At 40.7% G+C, this 20839-nt stretch overlaps 1 protein-coding gene across 1 annotated transcript; it reads left to right on the forward strand.

Annotated features, from left to right (window-relative positions):
* Positions 1-13844: 13844 nt before the first annotated feature.
* On the forward strand, positions 13845-17362 carry LOC138593842 (uncharacterized). Its single transcript, XM_069664925.1, has 3 exons — positions 13845-13902; positions 14631-15703; positions 16797-17362. Exons 2-3 carry the CDS (start codon positions 14668-14670, stop codon positions 16862-16864), a joined length of 1104 nt encoding a protein of 367 aa, XP_069521026.1. The 5' UTR covers positions 13845-13902; positions 14631-14667; the 3' UTR covers positions 16865-17362.
* Positions 17363-20839: the final 3477 nt, after the last annotated feature.

Consider the following 20839-nt stretch of genomic DNA (forward strand, 5'->3'; position numbering starts at 1 on the left):
GTTTGTATAAGTGAATTCAACAAAAAAATTAAAAGCTAAAAATAAAAAGATTCTAACCTCCAAAGAGTTGGGTTGGACGATAATTCTCTGTTGGTTTGTCCATACAAGCAACTCTTGGTTGGATAGTAACAAGGTAAATTTACTTGAGTACTGTACTTAAGTACATTGAGTATCTGTACTTTACTTGAGTATTATTTTGGAGGGAAACTACATTTGAAAAACAAATATCGTACTTTTGACTCCACTACATTTCTATGAATGTTCTTGTTACTTGCTATTTTTGCTCTGAAGTCAGCTGATGAATTTTCTTTTCTTTTCTAAAATCCAAAAGACTGTAAACTGTTCGTGTAGTTATGCGTGTGTTTTGTCTAAGTGGTGTTGCCGTACCTTTACCTTGCGCGTCTCCATGGTTGAACGTAGAGCAAACATCACTCAGGCAGTTCATTTAGTGGTGGTAATGACGAAGAAGGATGAAGATTCTCCACCTGAGGCCATATCTTAAGCCCAAGTTTGAGGTTCTTGAAATGAAGAATGATTCGTCTCGTTTTAAATGTTCGCTCTGTTTACCGTGCTGACATTTTCCCTGGTTATCAGGTATTTCTGGTTGTTCCTATTATTTTGAAGCTGCAGATCTGGAAATCTGTAGCATGTAAGTTTAAAAATATTTTCAGGTTTGTAAATGTTTTCTAATAAACATAACGTAGCAGAATGTACACCCATGTATTCTTTACTGCACTCATGCATCGTAAAAATACGTTTTGAGAAAAAAAAAATATTTTTAAAGCTATAGCCATGTGTTTTGATCATGAACTTGCTAGTTAAAGTCATTCTGCTGATGCTAGCTATATAAAACACAAAGTGAAATGTGCTTTAGGTATCTAAAGTCAGTCATACAATGTAACGTTGGTATAGAGGCAATACACTGACGTCACTTTCCCACCGGAACATGCCCAATCGTACTGCTTAAATTAAACTGCAGTTGGACTCGAAAGAGATCCCTACAATTGACCAATGATACAGTGGTCCTGGACATTGACAAAGCCAGAATTTCGGTTTAGGGACATTTATATGTAGCTGATTTTAAAGCCAGGAAAGTACGCAAAAAAAAGCCTGAAAGAATACAAAAGCCTTGCCCCTTGGTCAAACTTCAAGGCAGGATTTGTTAGCGAAAATAAAGTTGATTTATTTTCATCTCTCCACAGGAAATAGATGTTAGTTCATCATTACTTTCAACATTTGACCCATGTATCTAGAGGGGTATTCCACAAAACAGTATTACAAAAGTAGCTTAGTAGTGCGATTCAGTCACCTCTAAGGATACTGTAAGAGTGAAATTGTGATTCACAGGTTTAAACTGAAATGAGGAAAGTTAATAGTTAGTTTCATATTCATATTCAAGTGAATGGTTGTGGTTGTATTCTATTTTGTTATTACATACACTGAGTTCATGGTGTAAGGGTTACATTAATGTTAAGTGCATAGTCTGGTATCAGGTCTGCCAGCTAGTGGGCACTGTTTAGCCAGCAGTAGGGTTGAAGAGTGTGAGAGAAGAAGATCGGTAGAGTAATGGCTTGAGTGAGCCGTGTTTTAACTGCACTCAAAGTTTTGAGTTAAACCCAGAGTGTTGGACTGATTTATTTCATGCACCCACGTCGCTTACAATACTAAAGATACACAAAAATTCTATATATTTTGTAGAAACTGTCAGTTATCTGCCTAACTGTATGCTTGCTTTTTGGACTACCCCATCATAAGAAAAACTTAGTTTGTCTAGGATAGATTACACTGTCTCAACATCCCACCTTGTTTGTAGAACACAAGGATGGATGGTTTTTAATAAATGCTGACAAAAACTCTTCAGTTAAATGATAGCAGATGCGTTTCGAGATAGCACAGTATATAAATGGAAAATGCAGGGCAGGGCAAAATGCATTATCGAGTGCACGAGGTAGTAAACGAAAAAGCTATTTTATTGGTTTGAGATAGCAAATCGTGGCCTCTATTAAACAAGTCGTTCCCTCGTTTTGATTAACTGTAATAGATTCTCGAAGCTGCAGCTTCGCTCTCATCGTGACCGAGCTCAATTTTCTCACATAGGCAAGAGATGATGAGCACGCGCCAGAAGAACTCCAGATGGAGCTAATCAAACTGTAGTGTGACGCACCGTTAATGGAGGAATCTATGTCTGATTGTTTGACATTACTTTATCAAAAGATGGAGAGCATTTGCTTTAGCTTCTTATTAATCTCTATAAACAGGCATCTGCATGTTCCGTTCTAGATCTAAAATTTAACTTGAGATGAATTCCCTTGAGGCTGTGTCACGAAAGCCATTCAGCCTTCAGATTTCCTGACTTCCTCGAATGCATCAGATCAATCCGACCTCCATTCAACAAACAAGCATTTTAAAAGTTTTCTTCTCCTCTTGAGGACAGACCTGACAAAGCTTGAATTTTTACTTCTTACAAATCTGAATCATGATGTTGAAATTTCGGCAAATAATAATAACAAGTAAATCACAAGAAAACGGTTTCTCTTTCTATAACAATGCAGCATGCGGAAAAGGAAGTCTTGGCAGGAAGTCGTTTACCGCATACGGCCTGGCACGTTCACCGGTGTCCCCAGAGGCTATATCGTCCCAGAGTCTGACTATAGCTGAGCTATGCTCTTCTAATCTCTAAATTGTGATTTATTGTGATTTATGAGCCACACTGTGCAACTCTTATCCATTGTGACAAAATCTGTTTCAATTCCTCTCTCTTCACATCCCCCATGCTCTGATGATTCCTACCTTGTTTCAGAAAAGTAGTTTTACCAATATTCTTTCCATTTCAAACCATTCACTTTTCTTCTTTTCGTTCTGGTCCATTAAAATATGTCATAAATATACAGAAATGTTCTTATAGAGGAAAATCAATTTCCCAACATGGGTTTGTGACAACCCCTCCATCTGGCCTCTGGGTGTCTCTGTCTAGTGCTGTTTTGTATTGTGTTGCAGGGGAGGTGTGTCCTGGTTAGAGGGTTCGTCAGCTGGATGACCAGCACCTGGGCCCTGTGCGCTCTGCCTTTATAAAGACCTCCCAGATCTGTTTCTCTCTCTTTCTCTGGCTCTCTGATGGCGCCGGCTGGATGAAAACAGGTGTCGTCTTTTGGAGTTCTTTTTTTCCTGTTTCGCATTTCTACAATGACGCGCATTTACACACGCTCTACATTACAGATACCATGTTATTTTGAGTTTCCTTATGTAGCTCAGCGTAAGTTCAAGAAGGAAGACTCTTCATACTCATTCATGCATCCAAGCCATCATTCATCATGTCTCGTTCTCTCTCTCTCTCTCCCTCCCTCTCTGTCCTTTCTGTCTGGTGATCAGATTATGGGCGTTTACAATTTAAGTACCAAACCAACCAGAGTCAGCATCAACGTATGTCGACCAATCATCCCGCTGCTGTCAAATTTTAAAACTGTTCTCCTCTCTTCCGCTGACAGTTTGTCGTTTCAGTTCGATCATTGCGAGCCTCCTCCACCCTGTTCACCGCCAATCTATCTCATCAAGTCCAGCTCCTCAGCTCATCCTCGTTCTCGGCCTCTCTACCCCTTCATGTACACAAAGACATCACGATGAAGTCTAAACACCATAGACTTTGCACATTTCATTCTTTCCAAACTTGTAAATAAATAATTGTTCAATTTTAATGAAGTCTCTCCTGATTGAAATATTTTGTAAATAAAACTACTTTTCGTACTCGCCAGATCGTGTTCTCTCCCTAAATTATCGCAGTCTCTGAGCTGGGCTGTAACAGGTTTTTACAGTGATTTGGTATATTAAAGAATAACCCAAAAAATAACAAAACAGAGACAACTGAGCAGAGAGCTGCTGTTACCATTTTAAGGATCAGTATGCTCATTGATCTCCTTTGACTGGCTGGCAGCAGAGGCAAAGGTCAGGCCTCTCTCACACTCTAATGTATATTAGTACACAAACATCTCCTTCTGCTTCCACACATCTATCTGCACCTTAATTCCTCCCCTCTTCTATAGCTGTAAAGTATTTGACATTTCTCCTCTGCAAAAGCTTGATGAAATGTGTACCTGCCGAATACCCACACAGTGTAAGATCTTGGCATCCTGTGGGAAGAGAGGAGGTTACAGAAGGAAACTAGGTTTGGAGCTGAATGTGTTCACACTTCAAAGGAGTCGCTGTTGACATCGAGCCTTAAAGATCATAGAAGTTGTTATATTACATACATGTGTAACCCCTGGTTACTAGTACCCTTATAATGAAAACTTTCCCTACTTTAATCATTCAGACCTTGTAAATGGAGAAAAGAATTGATTAAAATAACTGAAAATATTAAGATATTGAAACTGAAATCAATCGTAACAGACAGATTTAATATAAGCAAAACATGTTGTGAAAAACAGCTATTTCGTAGTAAATGTGATAAAAGTGATGTGATTGATTAAATCACCTGTCAATCTTAATATATTTGACTAACTTAGCCAATCAAAAAATAGACCCGCCCCTACCCCTCCGTGTCTGGGCAGAGACTCAGTGCGCGCAGTTCTTTTCAGAACGAGACAGAACGGCAGCGGCTGCGTGGAGTTTACTCTCATCAAAAAGCTTGTTTTCAATGGATTATTCCTGTGCCACGAGTTCTGGAGAGCACTGTCCTTTGAACTGATACCCTTGGTGAGTTAAATTTATTAGAGACTTTACAGTAATGATTGTTAAACTAAACAGAAATAGCTGCTAATGTTAGCCGCGTCGAGTGGCATGCTAGCTTGTTAGCATCGCATGTGTCGGTGCTGCTTTCATGTGTTGTGACTGATGTGTGGGAGGGAGTGTGGAGCTCGTTGCTGGAGCCGCAGCCTGCATGCGCGCTGTGGTTTTGGCGATGGACTTAGCATTGCCTTGTTGCCTTATGTTGTAGCATGTTAAAGCGGTGCTGGTCACGTTAAGATGTTTGTATACCTGTGGTGATGAACGCGGGTAATGCACACTGTAAAAAATAAACGGTTAAGTAAGCTGTGAATAATTATATGTCCAGTATGATTTAAAAAGTGGTTTGACTGAGTGCATGAGAATAAGATGACAAAGGATGTGATATGTAATGTAGTTTATTGAAGAGAATACATACAAAAATGTGTTATATTTTAATTCATTTTTTTAATCTCTTAGATGACAAATGCTGTATGTAATTCACATCTAATGTCATTTAATCATTTAAGGAAAAGAAAAAAAACACTAATTAGACTTTTGGCTTTGATGTCAAGGCCGGGTTTTTTGTGCGAGTTGAAGAGTTGGATTCCTGGATTCCTGTTTGTCTGCAACCTGCACCATCTTCCTTGGAGTGCTGTGGCTGGTTGTAGTCTGGCGAGCCACCCATCTGAGTAACCCGAGAGGAAGGAAAGACTTTGTTTTATCCTATCTACGGCAGTGGTAGGACAATTGCATTTGTTTTGTTTTCTTTTTGCTGAAGACTCAACAAATGGGCTTGGGATAACCACAAGGACTCAGTTGATAACAGATTGGACTGAAATCTATATAATTGTTTTGAATGATGGTTGAATATTTGAGTGTTTAAAGACATAGAAGTGTTTAAGAATTTAGAAGTTCCTAATATGAATATTTCGTTTAGTGAGGATAAGTTTTCTTTACTGTCTTGAATAGTCCAAAATAAGAGTTGAGTTACAAAATAAAGGTCCTGGTTTCAAAATAAAATACCTACAGTAACTAAATTAAAACCACTGACTCTAATTAATTAAATACTATCAAACACAAAATATAATATTAAACCCAAAACCCTAAGATATATTAATAACATAAATGGCTAAAATCTATAAAAAGAAGTAATATTAAAATTACAAAATAGACAATAAATAAAACATAAAAGCTAATGGAACCAGGATACTTTTAAGTACAAAACCAGGGAAAGGCGTTAAAGGGATTTTATTTCATAATAGCTTTCCATTTTCTATTTGTTTGTTTCTAAGAAGGAATACATTTGTACTTGGAAAAAGAAAAGGAAAAAACAAGTTGAAATTAAATGTTTAAAGTGTGTTTTACCTTTAAATGATCCTGAGTCTGTGTCTTGTTTCACCTCTGCTGTTCAGAATCCATTTTCCCCTGAGCAAATCTAAATCTCCTGATCACTTGGTTCATATTGAAATAACCTCTTATCCACAGTATATAGAGGATTGATAGAAATAGATTATTACACACATCTGTGCTTAGCGCTTTGCTAGGGCTGCTAAGTGTTGCAGAAAACTTGGCGAGCCAGCCAGGAGAAATTTGGGCTTACTGAGTAGTACTGGTGACGACACAAAGATACTAAAACTACCATGGATGTCATAAAGTCTGCCCAAATTAATGTTCAAAACTCTCTTATCATTAGTGGGTCCTCTAATGTAGAATCCGACAAAGAACTAGTTGAACATTTGAAACAGCATGGCTCTATCATTCAATTTGTTAGCATTGATGCTCCAAATACAAAGTTTCACCAACACGTAGTAATTGAATACACAGATGATACAGCGATGCAGACACTCAAACCCTTGTTGCCAGGAACATTCCAGTCCAAAGGTGAAGCTGGAGCCGGCTATCAGCTGAGAGCACTGGCGGATGTGATCGTCCTGAAGTAAGCAGCAACAATACTGAGACCTACCTTGAACAGTTGCAGGCACTTGCACAAACAACCGGCAAGACACTACAAGAGCTCCTTGCAAGTGAACTCGCTAAACTCAAGGCAGCCTCCTGTACTGCAACAACAAATGAGATAGCTGATGAAGCTTCTACAAGGGATTCCACACAAAATGTGATCAGACCTCTAGCCATTGACACTAATGCAGCAGTTCAGACTCTTGTGTATACAGCCGCTGCACCTCTGGCTAACTTGATTGAGAAAGCACCTTCTGTTATTGCAAAGTTGACACCCACCTCAAGAGTTGAAGTAGGGATGGGTACCGTATTCGGTACTTTTATAGGTACAGACCGAATTCCGTTGGTACTACCGAGTACCGATTCACGTAAAATCAAACGGTACCATGTTTCGGTACCTAAACGCATCCTTGTGACTGTGAGGGAGTGGAAGAGTAGGCGATTTTCCATGCCAGACATGAACACAGCATTGCACGCACAAGAGCGTAATGACGTCAGTCGCCGCAGGTTCTTTCAACAAAGCAAGCATGGCTGATAGAAAGCGCTCAAAAGTATGGCTCCACTTTTCAAAATGCGATGCAGATTATGCTCGCTGCAGTATTTGTGACGCGAAGTGCAGGCCACCGGCGGGAATACTTCCAATCTGAGGAAGCACCTGGTTATGCACAAGATTTTTCTCAAGGCTAAAGAGTGCACAATTTTCGACTGCCTCAGATCTACGGCTACAACTCCTGCATTCGGCACCGTTAGCACGCCTGTATCCGTTTGCGACTCGTCGTCTGCAGCCAGCAACATGGGAGAAGAAATGGCCTTAACATTTGGTGATGGCAACCGCGACAATGACGATGCAAGTGAGGCATCATCATCTTCATCTGCTCCAGGTAAATAAGCCTAGTGTTTAAGATGACGTTAGCTTGGCATTTTAACTTGCATTAGTTATCATTATCAGCTCGGTTCCTCGTACTTTGTAACGTAAATGTAAATGCTTGTTTTCATTTACAGGTCCGTCGGACCCATTGTCAACCCGCCCTAAAGTTAAAGTGAGAGCTGCAACGGTGACTCCCTTTACAAAAGCCAAGGAGACCGCCTTTTCCCGTCAGAGGGCAGATGAGTGTCACAGGGCTGTGACTGCATTTGTGGTTAAAGGAATGTTGCCCTTTACAACAGTGGACACCCCATGGTTGTAAATGTAGTTCACAGTAAAGAAGTTTTCTTCACTTTCATTTGTAGTTTGTAATACTCCAATTTGTAAAATATTATACCTTTTATTTATTTTACTCCATCCTTTTTTGCTCATTTGTTTTAAACTTATTTGCCCTCCATGGACCCCCATCATACAATTTTTCCAGAGGGGAAAGGAAAGGAATAGGAGTACGTGGAGCTGGGTTTTAATTTGTGCATTATTAAGAAAAAACACTGCGTAGGTGTAGTTAAGGGTTTTCATGTTGAAGAAATTTTTGAAACAACTGCGATGTTGCAATACAAACAGTTGGATGTTGTTTTGATATATTTGTCTACATTTATATAATGAGAAATAAATATGTTAAATACAAAAATTTTGAGATTTTATTATTAAACAAATTAACATTTATTACCGCATAAACACACACAAAAGTACCAAAAATTGGTACCGTTGAGTACCGATACCGATGCCCAGGTACCGGGCATCGGTACCGTATCGGTTCAAATGTGAAAGGTACCCATCCCTAAGTTGAAGAGGATTCAATCCCAAACAGTTCAACTGGAGTAAAGAGCTCTTCCAACCTCAGCATCGATGATGTCAACCCACCTGAAATACAGAGAGTCGTAGTGGAGCACATTGTAAGGAATGCAGAAGTTTCCTCCCCTGCTAACACGTCCAATAGACTCCGCTCCTTCTCTGGGAAGTGCCCACACCCCAGCAGTGAAGTGGATTATTACACTTGGAGAGCAAACGTTGAGCTCATTCTTAAAGACCCGGCCATATCCGATCTACACAGAGCAAGGAAAATACTTGAAAGCCTCCTATCCCCTGCAGCTGATATAGTGAAACAGTTGGGATGTCAAACTTCTCCTACCGACTACTTACAGCTGTTGGATTCCGCTTTCGGCACTGTTGATGACGGCGAGGAACTTTTTGCTAAGTTCGTGAATATGCTACAGGATGCTGGGGAGAAACCCTCCCACTATCTGAACAGGCTATAGGTCACTCTCAGCCAGGCTGTGAAAAGAGGGGGCGTGGCCGCCACTGAACAGGATGAATACCTACTGAGGCAGTTTTGCAGGGGTTGCTGGGACGGCGCTATGCTCACTAGCCTTCAGTTGGAGCAGAAAAGGCATAACCCTCCATCCTTTCCAGAATTTCTGTTACTTCTGCGCACAGAAGAAGACAGACAAGCTGCGAAGGCAGCTCGCATGAGACAACACTTTGGAGCCCCCAGACAACGAGCTTCAGCACATCTTCAGTGTGCCTGTACCTGTGAAGAAGAAAATAAAATGTCAATGCAGCAGAATAATCCCACGGTGGACAATGCTATGTGACACAGAACTTGAAAAAACAAGTAGCTGGGCTTCAGAGTCAAATGGCAAGCCTTAAACCACAGAGCAGACACACACCCAGACCCCAGAGTAGTCCCTCTCAGCTTGAGCCTCTTATCCAGGACCTAAAGAGACAAATAGCAGAGTTACAGAGTCAGATGTCAACCCTAAAGACACAGACCTCACTTTCCCCAGCTACCGCTGAAGCCAATGTACAACAGAGAGCAAGTGACTCTTCGGTCTCTGCTACAGCCAGAATGCAGCACGGGAGGCCAAGACCCTGGTATTGCTTCCGGTGTGGCGAGGACGGGCACATTGCAACCAATTGCAACGGGGCCTCCAATCAAGCACTGGTTGCAGCCAAGAAGAAGCAGTTGGAGGAGAGACAACTTTTGTGGGAAACACAAAGCACCTCTTACAACACTCAGTCTTTAAACTAAAGTCAGCTCGTGTCACGGTACTGACATCAACAACGTCCCATTAGCAAGCAAAGAGCTAACCTGAAGCAAGCCTCTTCTAATAGTCGGAGCTACTTACCAAAAGGGTTAGTGGGAACCAGATGTACTGCTAATGTTCTCATCGCTGGAGAGGGTTGCAGCTGTCTATTAGACACAGGCTCACAGGTGACCACTGTCTCCCAGTTGTTCTATGAACAGAAATTGGCCTCACAGACCATTCAACCCCTAGACAACCGGCTGGAGATTGAAGGTGCTAACGGTCAGGCAGTCCCTTACACAGGTTACATCGAGATCAGTATGACTTTTCCAAAGAGTTTCCTGGGTTCTGACATCGAAGTACCTACCTTAGCCCTTGTAGTTCCAGATTGTCGTGCCATGGCCCTGTCACCAGTGTTAATAGGCACCAACACGTTGGATGTAATGTACGACCAATACAGTGAGTTGGACACTGCTCACCACCTGCCTTTTCCCTACAGCTACCGAGCTGTGCTGAAAACACTTGCACTCAGACAAAAGCAAAGAACAGATGGAAACCTTGGATCAGTAAGGCTGCATGGGAAATCAGAAGTCATCCCAGCAGGACAACGAGTTGTGAAGGAGGGAGTAGTCAACATCCGCAGTGAGCACACAGAGAAATGGGCAGTGCCGGAGCCTCCATCCTCATACTCTCTTCCTGGGGGCATACTAGTCACTTGTGGTCTACTCACCATTCCAACCACAGCACCCTACCGAGTACCTGTTGTGCTAACCAATGAGACACAGCATGACATATTGTTACCACCAAGAAGTATCTTGGCTGAACTCAACACCGTACAGCAAGTGCTTCCTGGAATAGGAGAGACCAAGACCCAAGATCCTTCAACTGATCAGCCAGAACCAGCCCAAGGTCATGTATCGGCATTCAACTTTGCAGACTCCCCGATACCTGAAGAATGGAAAGAGAGGGTAGAGCAGAAGATACGAGCTATGCCAGATGTGTTCTCACAGCACGACTTGAACTTCGGAAGGACTGACAAAGTGAAGCATCACATCAACCTTCACGATGAGACCCCTTTCAAGCAAAGAGCTCGCCCCATTCATCCCCAAGACATCCAAGCTGTACGTAAGCACCTCCAAGAGCTGCTGGATGCAGGCATCATCCGGGAATCAGAGTCTTCTTTCTCCTCTCCCATTGTAGTGGTCCGGAAGAAAAATGGTGACGTACGGCTATGCATCGATTACCGGAGGTGCCTATGCCTTGCCAAACTTGGAAGAGACCTTCACAGCACTGCATGGATTGCAATGGTTCTCTGTATTGGATCTAAAGTCGGGATACTACCAAATAGAAATGGATGAAAAAGACAAGCCCAAGACTGCTTTTGTGTGCCCGTTGGGATTCTGGGAGTTCCAACGCATGCCCCAAGGAATCACCAACGCACCGAGTACCTTTCAAAGGCTCATGGAGAAGTGTGTAGGTGACATGAACCTGAAGGTGGCCATCATCTTTCTAGATGACATCATCATATTCTCAGAGACTCTGGAGGAACATGAGACAAGGCTGCTGCGAGTCCTCAACCGTCTCAGGGAGTATGGCTTGAAGCTATCGGTGGACAGGCGCAAGTTCTTTCAGACGTCTGTAAAGTACTTGGGACACATCGTTTCCAGGAATGGTGTTGAAATAGATCCTGAAAAGATCAGCGCTTTAAAGACCTGGCCAAGCCCAAAGAACCTGAAAGAGCTGAGGTAATTCTTGGGATTCTCAGGATACTACCGGCGGTTTATCCAAGATTATTCCAAGATTGTTAAACCATTAACTGATCTGACAGTTGGTTACCCGTCTCTGCGAAAGACCAAGAGACCAAAAGAAAAGCGTGGGGAATATCACAACCCAAAAGATCCTTTCAATGACCGCTGGACTCCCGCATGCCAGCATGCTTTTGAAGCAGTCATCAACAAACTTACCACTGCCCCGGTATTGGGATTTAACCCCAAAATGCCCTACATCTTGCACACAGACGCGAGCACCACTGGTTTGGGTGCTGCGCTCTATCAGGAGCAGGAAGGACAAATGTGACTTATTGCATTCGCCAGCAGAGGGCTGTCTCACAGCGAAGCTCACTATCCTGTACATATGCTTGAGTTTTTGGCCCTTAAGTGGAGTGTGACAGAAAAATTCAGCGATTACCTGTATGGAAATCAGTTCACTGTCATCACTGATAGCAATCCGTAAACTTATATACTCACCTCAGCGAAGTTGGATGCTACCAGTTATCAATGACTGTCTGCCTTGTCTACATTCTCATTCACACTCCAGTACCGGGCAGGGAAGCAAAACCTGGATGCTGATGGTCTATCGAGACGTCCTCACGGGGACCTGATGAATGATCTTGCATCTCAAAAGGAACGTTAACGGATTCACCAATTCACCTCACGTCATTACCTTGATAGTGAGAATCTCACCCAGGTGGGCCCAGAAGTAGTCCAAGCAGTCTGTGAATGTCATCTGCTTCGTCATGAGCCAGAGAACAACTCCTGTGACCCTTGCATCACACTGGTCGAATCCCTTGCAATGCATGCAGAGGCCATTCCTGCTATCTTCAAGCAAGAGGAGTACGCTGAGGGAACCCCCACTATCCAGCACCTGTCCAAGGCAGAGTTGAAAGAAAAGCAGGGAGCTGACCCTAGCATCAGGGAGGTGATATTACAACTAGAGACCGGACAGAAACCCCCACCAACCTTGCGGCATGAGCTCCCTGAACTTTCGTTGCTTTTGATAGAATGGCCTCGTTTGGAGATGAAAGAAGGAATTCTCTATCGAAAAAGGAAAGAAGGGGGACATGATACATTCCAACTAGTTCTGCCCAAAGAGCTCAGGGCATCCGTCATGAAGAGTCTACATGATGACATGGGTCATCTAGGGACAGAGCGAACTACCGACCTCCTGCGGTCCCAGTTCTACTGGCCCAAGATGGCGGCCGAAGTGGAAGCAAAAGTGAAGACGTGCGACCGCTGCATACGGAGAAAGGCCCCACCTCGAAAGGCTACACCGCTTGTCAATAATCAAGTTACTCGTCCATTGGAGTTGGTCTGTATGGACTTTCTTTTAATAGAACCTGACAGAAGCAACACAACCAATGTCCTGGTGATTACAGACCACTACACTAAATATGCAGTAGCTGTACCCACACCCAACCAAAAAGCTTGTACTGTGGCCAAATGCCTAAGGGAGAACTTCATCATCCACTACGGGTTTCCAGAGCGCTTACACAGTGATCAAGGACCTGACTTTGAATCTAAGACTATTAAAGAGCTCTATGAGGTAGCAGGGATTTGGAAAGTCAGGACAACACCATACCATCCCAGGGGAAACCCTGTTGAAAGGTTCAATCGGACACTTCTAAGCATGTTGGGAACCTTGAAAGACAAAGACAAAGTGCATTGGCGTGATTTTGTACGCCCATTAGTGCATGCCTACAATTGCACTAAGAGCGATGTCACTGGGTTTTGTCCATACGAGTTAATTTTCGGAAGGCAACCTAGGTTACCTATCGATCTGGCTTTTGGCATCCCGTTCTATGACCAAAATGGTAAAATATCAAGTTTTAGATGTGGTCAGTAGAAGTATAAATCTCTAAAGGAACTAGCAGTCATGAGATCATCAAGGTGAGTACAATTTACAAGAAAGTGGATAAATATGACTTGAAAAAAAAAATCCCTTTAATTGGTCTGTGTAGAGGGCTCACGTGATTGAGGCACCATGTTAAAAAGGCAGTCTATTTGAAGGCAGGGCTGTATTTTTGCAGTTCAGTCGACATACAAAACCATGTTGCTATTCTGCAAAGAGCATAGAAATGAATTAGATTTCCCATGTAGGGCATTCAAAGACTTCAACAATGAACTTGTGGAAAATCAACAGCAAATATTCAGCTCTCCCTAAAATAAATGCTAATTTTATCTTAGATTGGATAGATCTTGATTGCAGAATGTTTATGATTTGTTGAATTAAATTAACTTGTGATACATTTAATTTCTACTGTGTATAATAGTTGTTGATTGAATTTTTTTTTTTTTTAAATGTGTATGTCTTCAAGCTGTTTAAGTTTTTTTTTTTTTTGTAACAAATATATACTTGTGAAAACAGCCAACCCTCACTGTGTGTGAGCTTTGGGGCGTTAGTTTGAGGAAGCTGTGGTTAAATGGGTTGGTTTCTGGGTGGGGACACATATCCGGAGTGACACGAAGAAAGAGAAGTCCAGACTGGGTGAGAACTTAGATCAACACAGCACTGCAGGTAAACAATTTTTCGTATTTAACATTCACATTTTGAATACAAAGGAATGCACACCGTAAATATCTTCATCATTTTTAAGTTTCTGGTTAAAGGATCGGAGGTCCTTGAATTTTTTAATTTAAAGTTTTGAATTAGGAGGGTTTTTGTAATTAAATCAGGTGAAATAATGTGTAAGTTAATTCAAACCAACTAGTTCATGTATGAAATATAATGCTGACTACATAACTTTTAAGAAGAACAAATAACATGATCCCCCGATCACAAATGAAAATGTGAATTCAAACTGTAAGTATTAGAATTCAATACACTTTAGTGTTCTGCTGATAAAGCCTTGCTTTAATTGGTAATGTTAGCAATCTTTAGGGTGTACTATGGACATTTATAAGCTTGATGACCTTATCTGTTCTCTATCTGCGCTACTGTAACAATTGCCAAGCAAACTATGCTTAACTGTTGTAAAGCATGTTTCAAAATAAATCTAACAATACATTTCATAATTATATATAATTAAATCCTGTCAATTAAAAAAAAAACAGTCCACATGATTGATAGGTATAATTATGGCAGCAAGTTATCTCTGTTGTGAAAAGACATTGTTTACAAAACATGTAAAACTATATATGGGAACTAGAGATGGGCGTCTGCTGTTTCTTATCCTGACCTGCCCCCCACCCCTCTTCCCCTGACTCTGAACATTTCTCTTCACTTCTCTTTTTTATGCTCAACAGACCTGAAAAATACTACGGGCTTACCCATACAGGCAAAATGAATAGAAGCCTCACTGCTAGCCCAGCACATGCCAATGCTGGCTATGAGAAGTGTGGCCTGATGCGAAAAAAGGACATTTACGCTAATCCTGTGAACCTCACATTACACATGTGCAATAACAGGCAAGTACCCAGATATGTCATCACACATAGCCAGGAGCACAAAGTGCACAAAGAGCACCATTTCCCAATAGTCTCCACACATACTCATCATCGGCGTTGGTCAGCCAACTTTTGCAAGAGTGGGACCACTCGAGCTGTCGTTGTGGAAAAGAAGAAGAAAGAACCACAGCCCCCTCTGCGTGGAGTATCCCTCCTCGGACACACAGCCTGCCATTCTTCATCCAAATGTTACTCCTGCCCCGCCATTGGCGTCTTGAGCTCACAAACACACCCATCCTGCTCTTCTTCCTCACCCTCTTCCTCCTGCTGCTCCTCCCTTCCTCCTGTCAAGACGTGTGTCATCACCGGCCACGACCCTCTAGGCTGGAAGTTGCGTCCAAGGTCCAGCTCAACCTCTGTCAAGGCTCTCACTAAAAGGCTTTCTTTACAGATTCCCCTCCCTGTCATCTTTCCTGACCCTATGCCTTGTCCTTCACCTAACTCTCAATCAGACAACACACACAATCCAGATCCTTCTCCCAAAACTGAACCCCACCTTAGAGCCAAAAGCTTCCGTTACCACAACTCAGAATCCTCAGTCTTCCACTCCCTACCGACCGCTGGGCCTGTGGTTACACTCGAGGACCTCTGCGCTGTGCATCTCCATCAGGTCACCAATTTTGATGAATCTGACGTTTTCAGCCAGGAGAATGAAAAGGAAGTGAAGATGACCACTCAGCCATGCAAAATACCCCCACCTGTTCAAGAAAAGACTCCCTTGGCAAGGAAAATTGCGCAACTAATTGGTCACTCAAGACAAAGCTGTAAGAACTGGAAAACCAAAAAAAACATTCATGTAAGCATTATGAAGCCAAAACCAAAACAATCTCACCAGACTGAGGACCAAAGCAGCCAGAATACAAGTAAAACTGGTAAGCACATATGACAATATCACCAAAAATACCTGTAAAGAAAGTATTATGTTGGATTAAAACCTAAACAAAACAAATCAAAACACATGCACACACATCACTCAGTTAACAGCTGAAGAAGCATTTCGGACGAGAAGTAAATGCCTTCAAAACTTTAACCATGTTCTATTGCCTTTTGGATTTAACCTTTAACCTGGAGTGCACTACTTACTATGGTTAGCTATGGAGGTAATCCATTAATTAAACACGGCACCTTTATTAAGTTAATAAGACACTTGTGAGTGACATAAACTTGGCCTTAAACATTTTCCAATGAGAAGATTTTTACATAGAAACATTTTTAACAATATATTTACATTTTTAAGTGCTGTCCTCCATGGCACTGTTCTGAAACAAAAAAAACATAGCTAACATTAAGTAGTAAGAAAGGCAAAAAGGATATGTTCTTTAATAATAGATAGAAGAACTTTTTCAAGCCAAATTTCCAGAACATTCAACTTACCTGAATGTACAATGGTGGAGGCTGTTGTTTTTCTACATAATTACTGAAGCATTCAGATTTCAGTTATTTAGATTATACTGGTTTAAGTGGTAGGATTTGAGTAGCAGAGAATAAAATGTAGTCTTTAATAAAATCCTAAAATAATTAAAAATGATTAGCTTCCAAATAGAAGAGTAAAGGCAAATAAATAATGATACGTTAAGTGCTTGGCTTTGTTCAAACTCTTACATTTCCCATAATGCAAAATGATTGTGATGTTTGGTTTAAACTCAGTTCCTCAGCAGCCATGGATGACGTAATACAACTTAATTTAAAAAGTCAATGGTGCTTGTGATTATAAGTGAACTGAAGCTGATTTGTATTTTGTTCGTGTTCACCTTTAAACAAACAGTAAATACATGTTCATGAAAAATGAATCGGTGTTATCCAAGGTAATGCACATCATTGTCTTCAAAGTTAGCAGAAGATTTAATTGAAGTTGTCTTGGTGCCTTTTACCCAGATTAGCCCTTTACTGATTTTATTCAACATGTGCCGAGAGGAAAGCAGTGGCTTAACAGTGACAGTAGTAACAACATTTTCTCTGCTTCAGCAAGGCTGTGTGTGGATACCAGCTGCAACAAGAAGAGGTCCACTGCAAGCTTCCCTGGCATTAACTAACAGGAATGATTTTACAGGTGACATGTATGTCCTCAGTATGATAAATCATGGTCTATTTGCCTCATTTGAGATGTTTTTCTCAAAGTATTTAAATGTCTAAAGTTTAAAACAATCTTCAGATGCATATAATCTTTTGTATGATGTCTTACCTCTCCCATATGATTTGTTGGTGGAATATCTGCTGTGCACAATCAGCTTATAAGTCTTTGTTGTGGAAATGTGACTGTTCTTTGTGTGAGCAAAACGCTGTTAGTGCTTAAAGGACATTGAAGGACGTGTAAGAACAACATAAATGTTGTATTAGCAGGTTGCTAATAGTGATAGTAAATCATCTTTACAGTATGTGAAATGTGTCTGATGTGTACTGTTGACAGTAGATTATGATAACATATCTTTTAAGGTAAATACAAAATAAAATGGAATTTATATGCACTTATACTAGTTGTTCAATAAATTTGTTCTCATTAACAATGTACCTTCTGTTTATTCCATTAATTTTAATTTATGCTGAATACCATTGTCAAATGTAAATCCACTTATTTTCTGTCAAATATTACAAATAAAGTTGTTCAAGCACAACAAGTATGATGTAGGGGTGTCACGATTCTTGAAATACATGATTTAATTGGACTTTTGATTTTGCCAGTGTTGCAAAATTCATTATTAACAATATGGCAAAACACTGAAGTTGGTGAAGCCTTTGTTTTTCAGCATATTTCTTCGGGACAGTGCATATTATAGGCTAAACGCTACTCTAAATATCCAGAAGTCTAGTTTTCAGGGCACTTATAGATGTAAAATTAATATTTGCATTTAAACCAACAACTATGATGTAAGACATGCCCATTACAGCGAGCAGAGCAGAGTCGTGGCCAGCAATAAAGCACAGCATAGAAACAGCATATTAGTTATAAATCCCGAAAAGGCCTCATAAATTGATTGATTAGGATGTGAGATTTTTAAATATTTTTCAGGATTTTAGAGGCATTCTTTGACATGCCAACAGATTGCAGATTACCATTAATCAGAGTATGCAGTATTTTAGTGATTTTTTATCATTGCTACTTGAAGACAATATAGTTGTGTATATACTGTATAGTAGAGTGTTTTTTAACAGATGGTAACATAAAGCAAAATGATTTTTACAGTTAATGGTAAATATACTGGACTTATAGCACTTTCCTAGTCTTTAACCACTCAAATTGCTTTACACTATATGGTACATTCACCCTTTCACACTCATGTTTATTATGCACTGATGGCAGAGGCTGCTATGTAAAGTGCCAATCCGTGCCAGGGTCCGGGAGGAGGTCCTCTCTACTGTAAGGATTAGGCTTAAAACTTACCTCTTTGATAAAGCTTACAGTTAGGGTTGGCTCAGGCTTGGACCAGCCCATAGTTATGCTGCTAAAGGATTAGACTGGGGATCTGACACACCGAGCTTCTCTCTCTGTGTCTCTCTCTCTGTGTCTCTGTGTCTCTGTGTCTCTCTCTCTGAACATCTTCGAGATTATTACTTTAATCAGTGATTACAAATTCAAACTTGTTTGCAGTTACAATCAGGTGTGAGCTCCGCTGTAGATTTAATGTGTGTGGTTAAGGCAAACATTAGATTACCAAACAACTATTAAACGAGATTAACCAATTAGAGCATGCAGCAGGCACACAACACTATATAAAGCGATACATACAGACCCACTCCAAGGAGAAATACCAAGTTTTAGGGAGTCCCTTTTTAGCTTTAGATGAGATACATATAAATATGCTTCATAATTTGTTGACCTTGTCTTTGATACTTTGTGTTTAGATGTGTACTGTGCGAGCGAGGTCAGCTTCACTGATGATCTCGAAACTGTGACATAAAGATTTTGTTACTGTCGGTGTTTGAACAGATTATCAGACATGTTTCTTTGTTAGCTAAGGTTTTATACAGTGTTGTTTTTTATTGAAGAGGGTCACACAGTTTTGTCGGACGTGGTTTTGGAGCATTCAGACTTCATTTACGCAGGACAAGAAGAACTATGAATATTTAAAGATAATCTCACAGTCAATTTTATGACTTGAAGGAATTTTTAATCTGAGTTGGGCGCAGCAAAGATCAACTGGAGATAAATATTTTTCGTCTTAGTATTTGATTATCTTTAAAAGTTGTATAAACGCATGAAACAATCAAACAGCTTGAGAATATGTTTGGTGTGCACAGGCAGTTATACAGTCCCTCCAGGTTTTCGTGGCCATTTTCTGGGATTGTTGCGGCCAAACTCCCTGATTTTGCAGCCTGGATTTTAAAATGTTGCATTACAAGTTGCGGTATTTTGAAGCTTTTTTTTTTTCTGAACATTTCTCTCCACTTCTCTTTTTTATGCTCAACAGACCTGCAAAATGAATAAAAGCCTCACTGCTAGCCCAGCACATGCCAATGCTGGCTATGAGAAGTGTGGCCTGATGCGAAAAAAGGACATTTACGCTAATCCTGTGAACCTCACAGTACACATGTGCAATAACAGGCAAGTACCCAGATATGTCATCAGTAAAAGATGTCCTCGGATGTTTAAACAACCTTTCAGACCTCAGGGATCAATATTTTGAAGATCAAAGAAGTGAGTTTGGTGAAATATGATGATTGGTCAAATTTGTGGAAAAGTTGCAGCAATTGTTTGAATTTTCGTGAACACTGTAACTTCCTGGAGGGACTGGCTATAGGATCAGTCAGTTCAATCTTTGGCTCAGCAGAAATCATCAGGAAGTAAAATTTGACCTATAGCCAAAACTGTCAAAAGTCCCAGCCATGTTTCCAACAAGAATGCACTCACATGTGTCAGGAACTATTTATGTTTAAAGGACCAAAGTTGTGTTTTTTAACTGTAGCCATGGCAACAAAACTGTAACTGTAGAATTGTGAGAATCTACCTTGTTATTTATTTATTATAAGTATTTAAGTGTTTGCTTTTGTGGTGCACCATCTTTATATTAATGAACCTGATGTTATATATTAGAACAGGTACTTTATGCACTATGGTAGAATAGATATGCAATAAAACATTCTGAAAACTGTAGAAGTGAGATTGTATCTGACTTATTATTACGCTGTTGCCTGACACATACATGTTTTTTACAATGCAAAATAATTAAAGTAGAAGCTCAGCATTGTAATTTCTTTTCTATATTATGGCTTCAAAGAGGAGAGATAGAATATTCAGTCTTTCCTGTGGTTCTCCACTAGGGGGCACAAGCTGCCCTGAGTTTCAACACCTGCCTTATTCATGCAGCTCTGCATTTATAATCTAACCTCGGTGAGACCTGCAGGGTTAAACTGTGGCTCTGCTTCTGCTTTCAAATGCCCTGGATATAACTTTAAAACTGCAGCCAGAGAAACGACAAAGGATGCAGACAAAGAGAATGCAAAGGAGAGGAGGAGAGGGAGGCAGGACTCAGTAAGGTAAAGGCATCTACCTTGTATTAAGGTGTAGTCAAGGTGTTGAAGAATGTTCCAGGTGTTTCGGTTTGTAAATTGTATAATCTGAGATGTCAAATCCGGCAGTGCTCACCGTTAGATCAGCGTAGGGTCCCCGCCGCTTGATGACCATAAAAAGGCCCTGGATTACATTCGCACCCTGGGATAATCTGTTGTCGTGTTTTTTTTGTTTCTTCGCCCTTGAAGATGAGGATTTCATCTTCCCCCCTCGTCACGTTCTTGCCGACCTCCAACCTGACTTTCTCCCTTGTTTAATTGAGAATTTACTTTATTTTATTATTATGGATATATGAGAAGATGATTACTGGACGTTTTACTGGACAATTTTAATTACCTCCTCTTTAGAGGTGTTTCTCTTTTCTCTCTTCTGGCGGAGCCACAAATGTTGGTGCGATCAGTAAAACATTCATATTGTGCACTGTGATGTGTTTTGGCTTCAGCAAGAAGTTCATAGACTTGATTGTTCTCATATACACTCACCCCAAGGCCTCTGTGCTTAC

This window comes from Semicossyphus pulcher, unplaced genomic scaffold (assembly GCF_022749685.1).
Source record: "Semicossyphus pulcher isolate SPU_LCO1_2020_fin unplaced genomic scaffold, fSemPul1.0.p SCAF_16, whole genome shotgun sequence".
In the NCBI taxonomy this organism is placed as follows: Eukaryota; Metazoa; Chordata; class Actinopteri; order Labriformes; family Labridae; genus Semicossyphus; species Semicossyphus pulcher.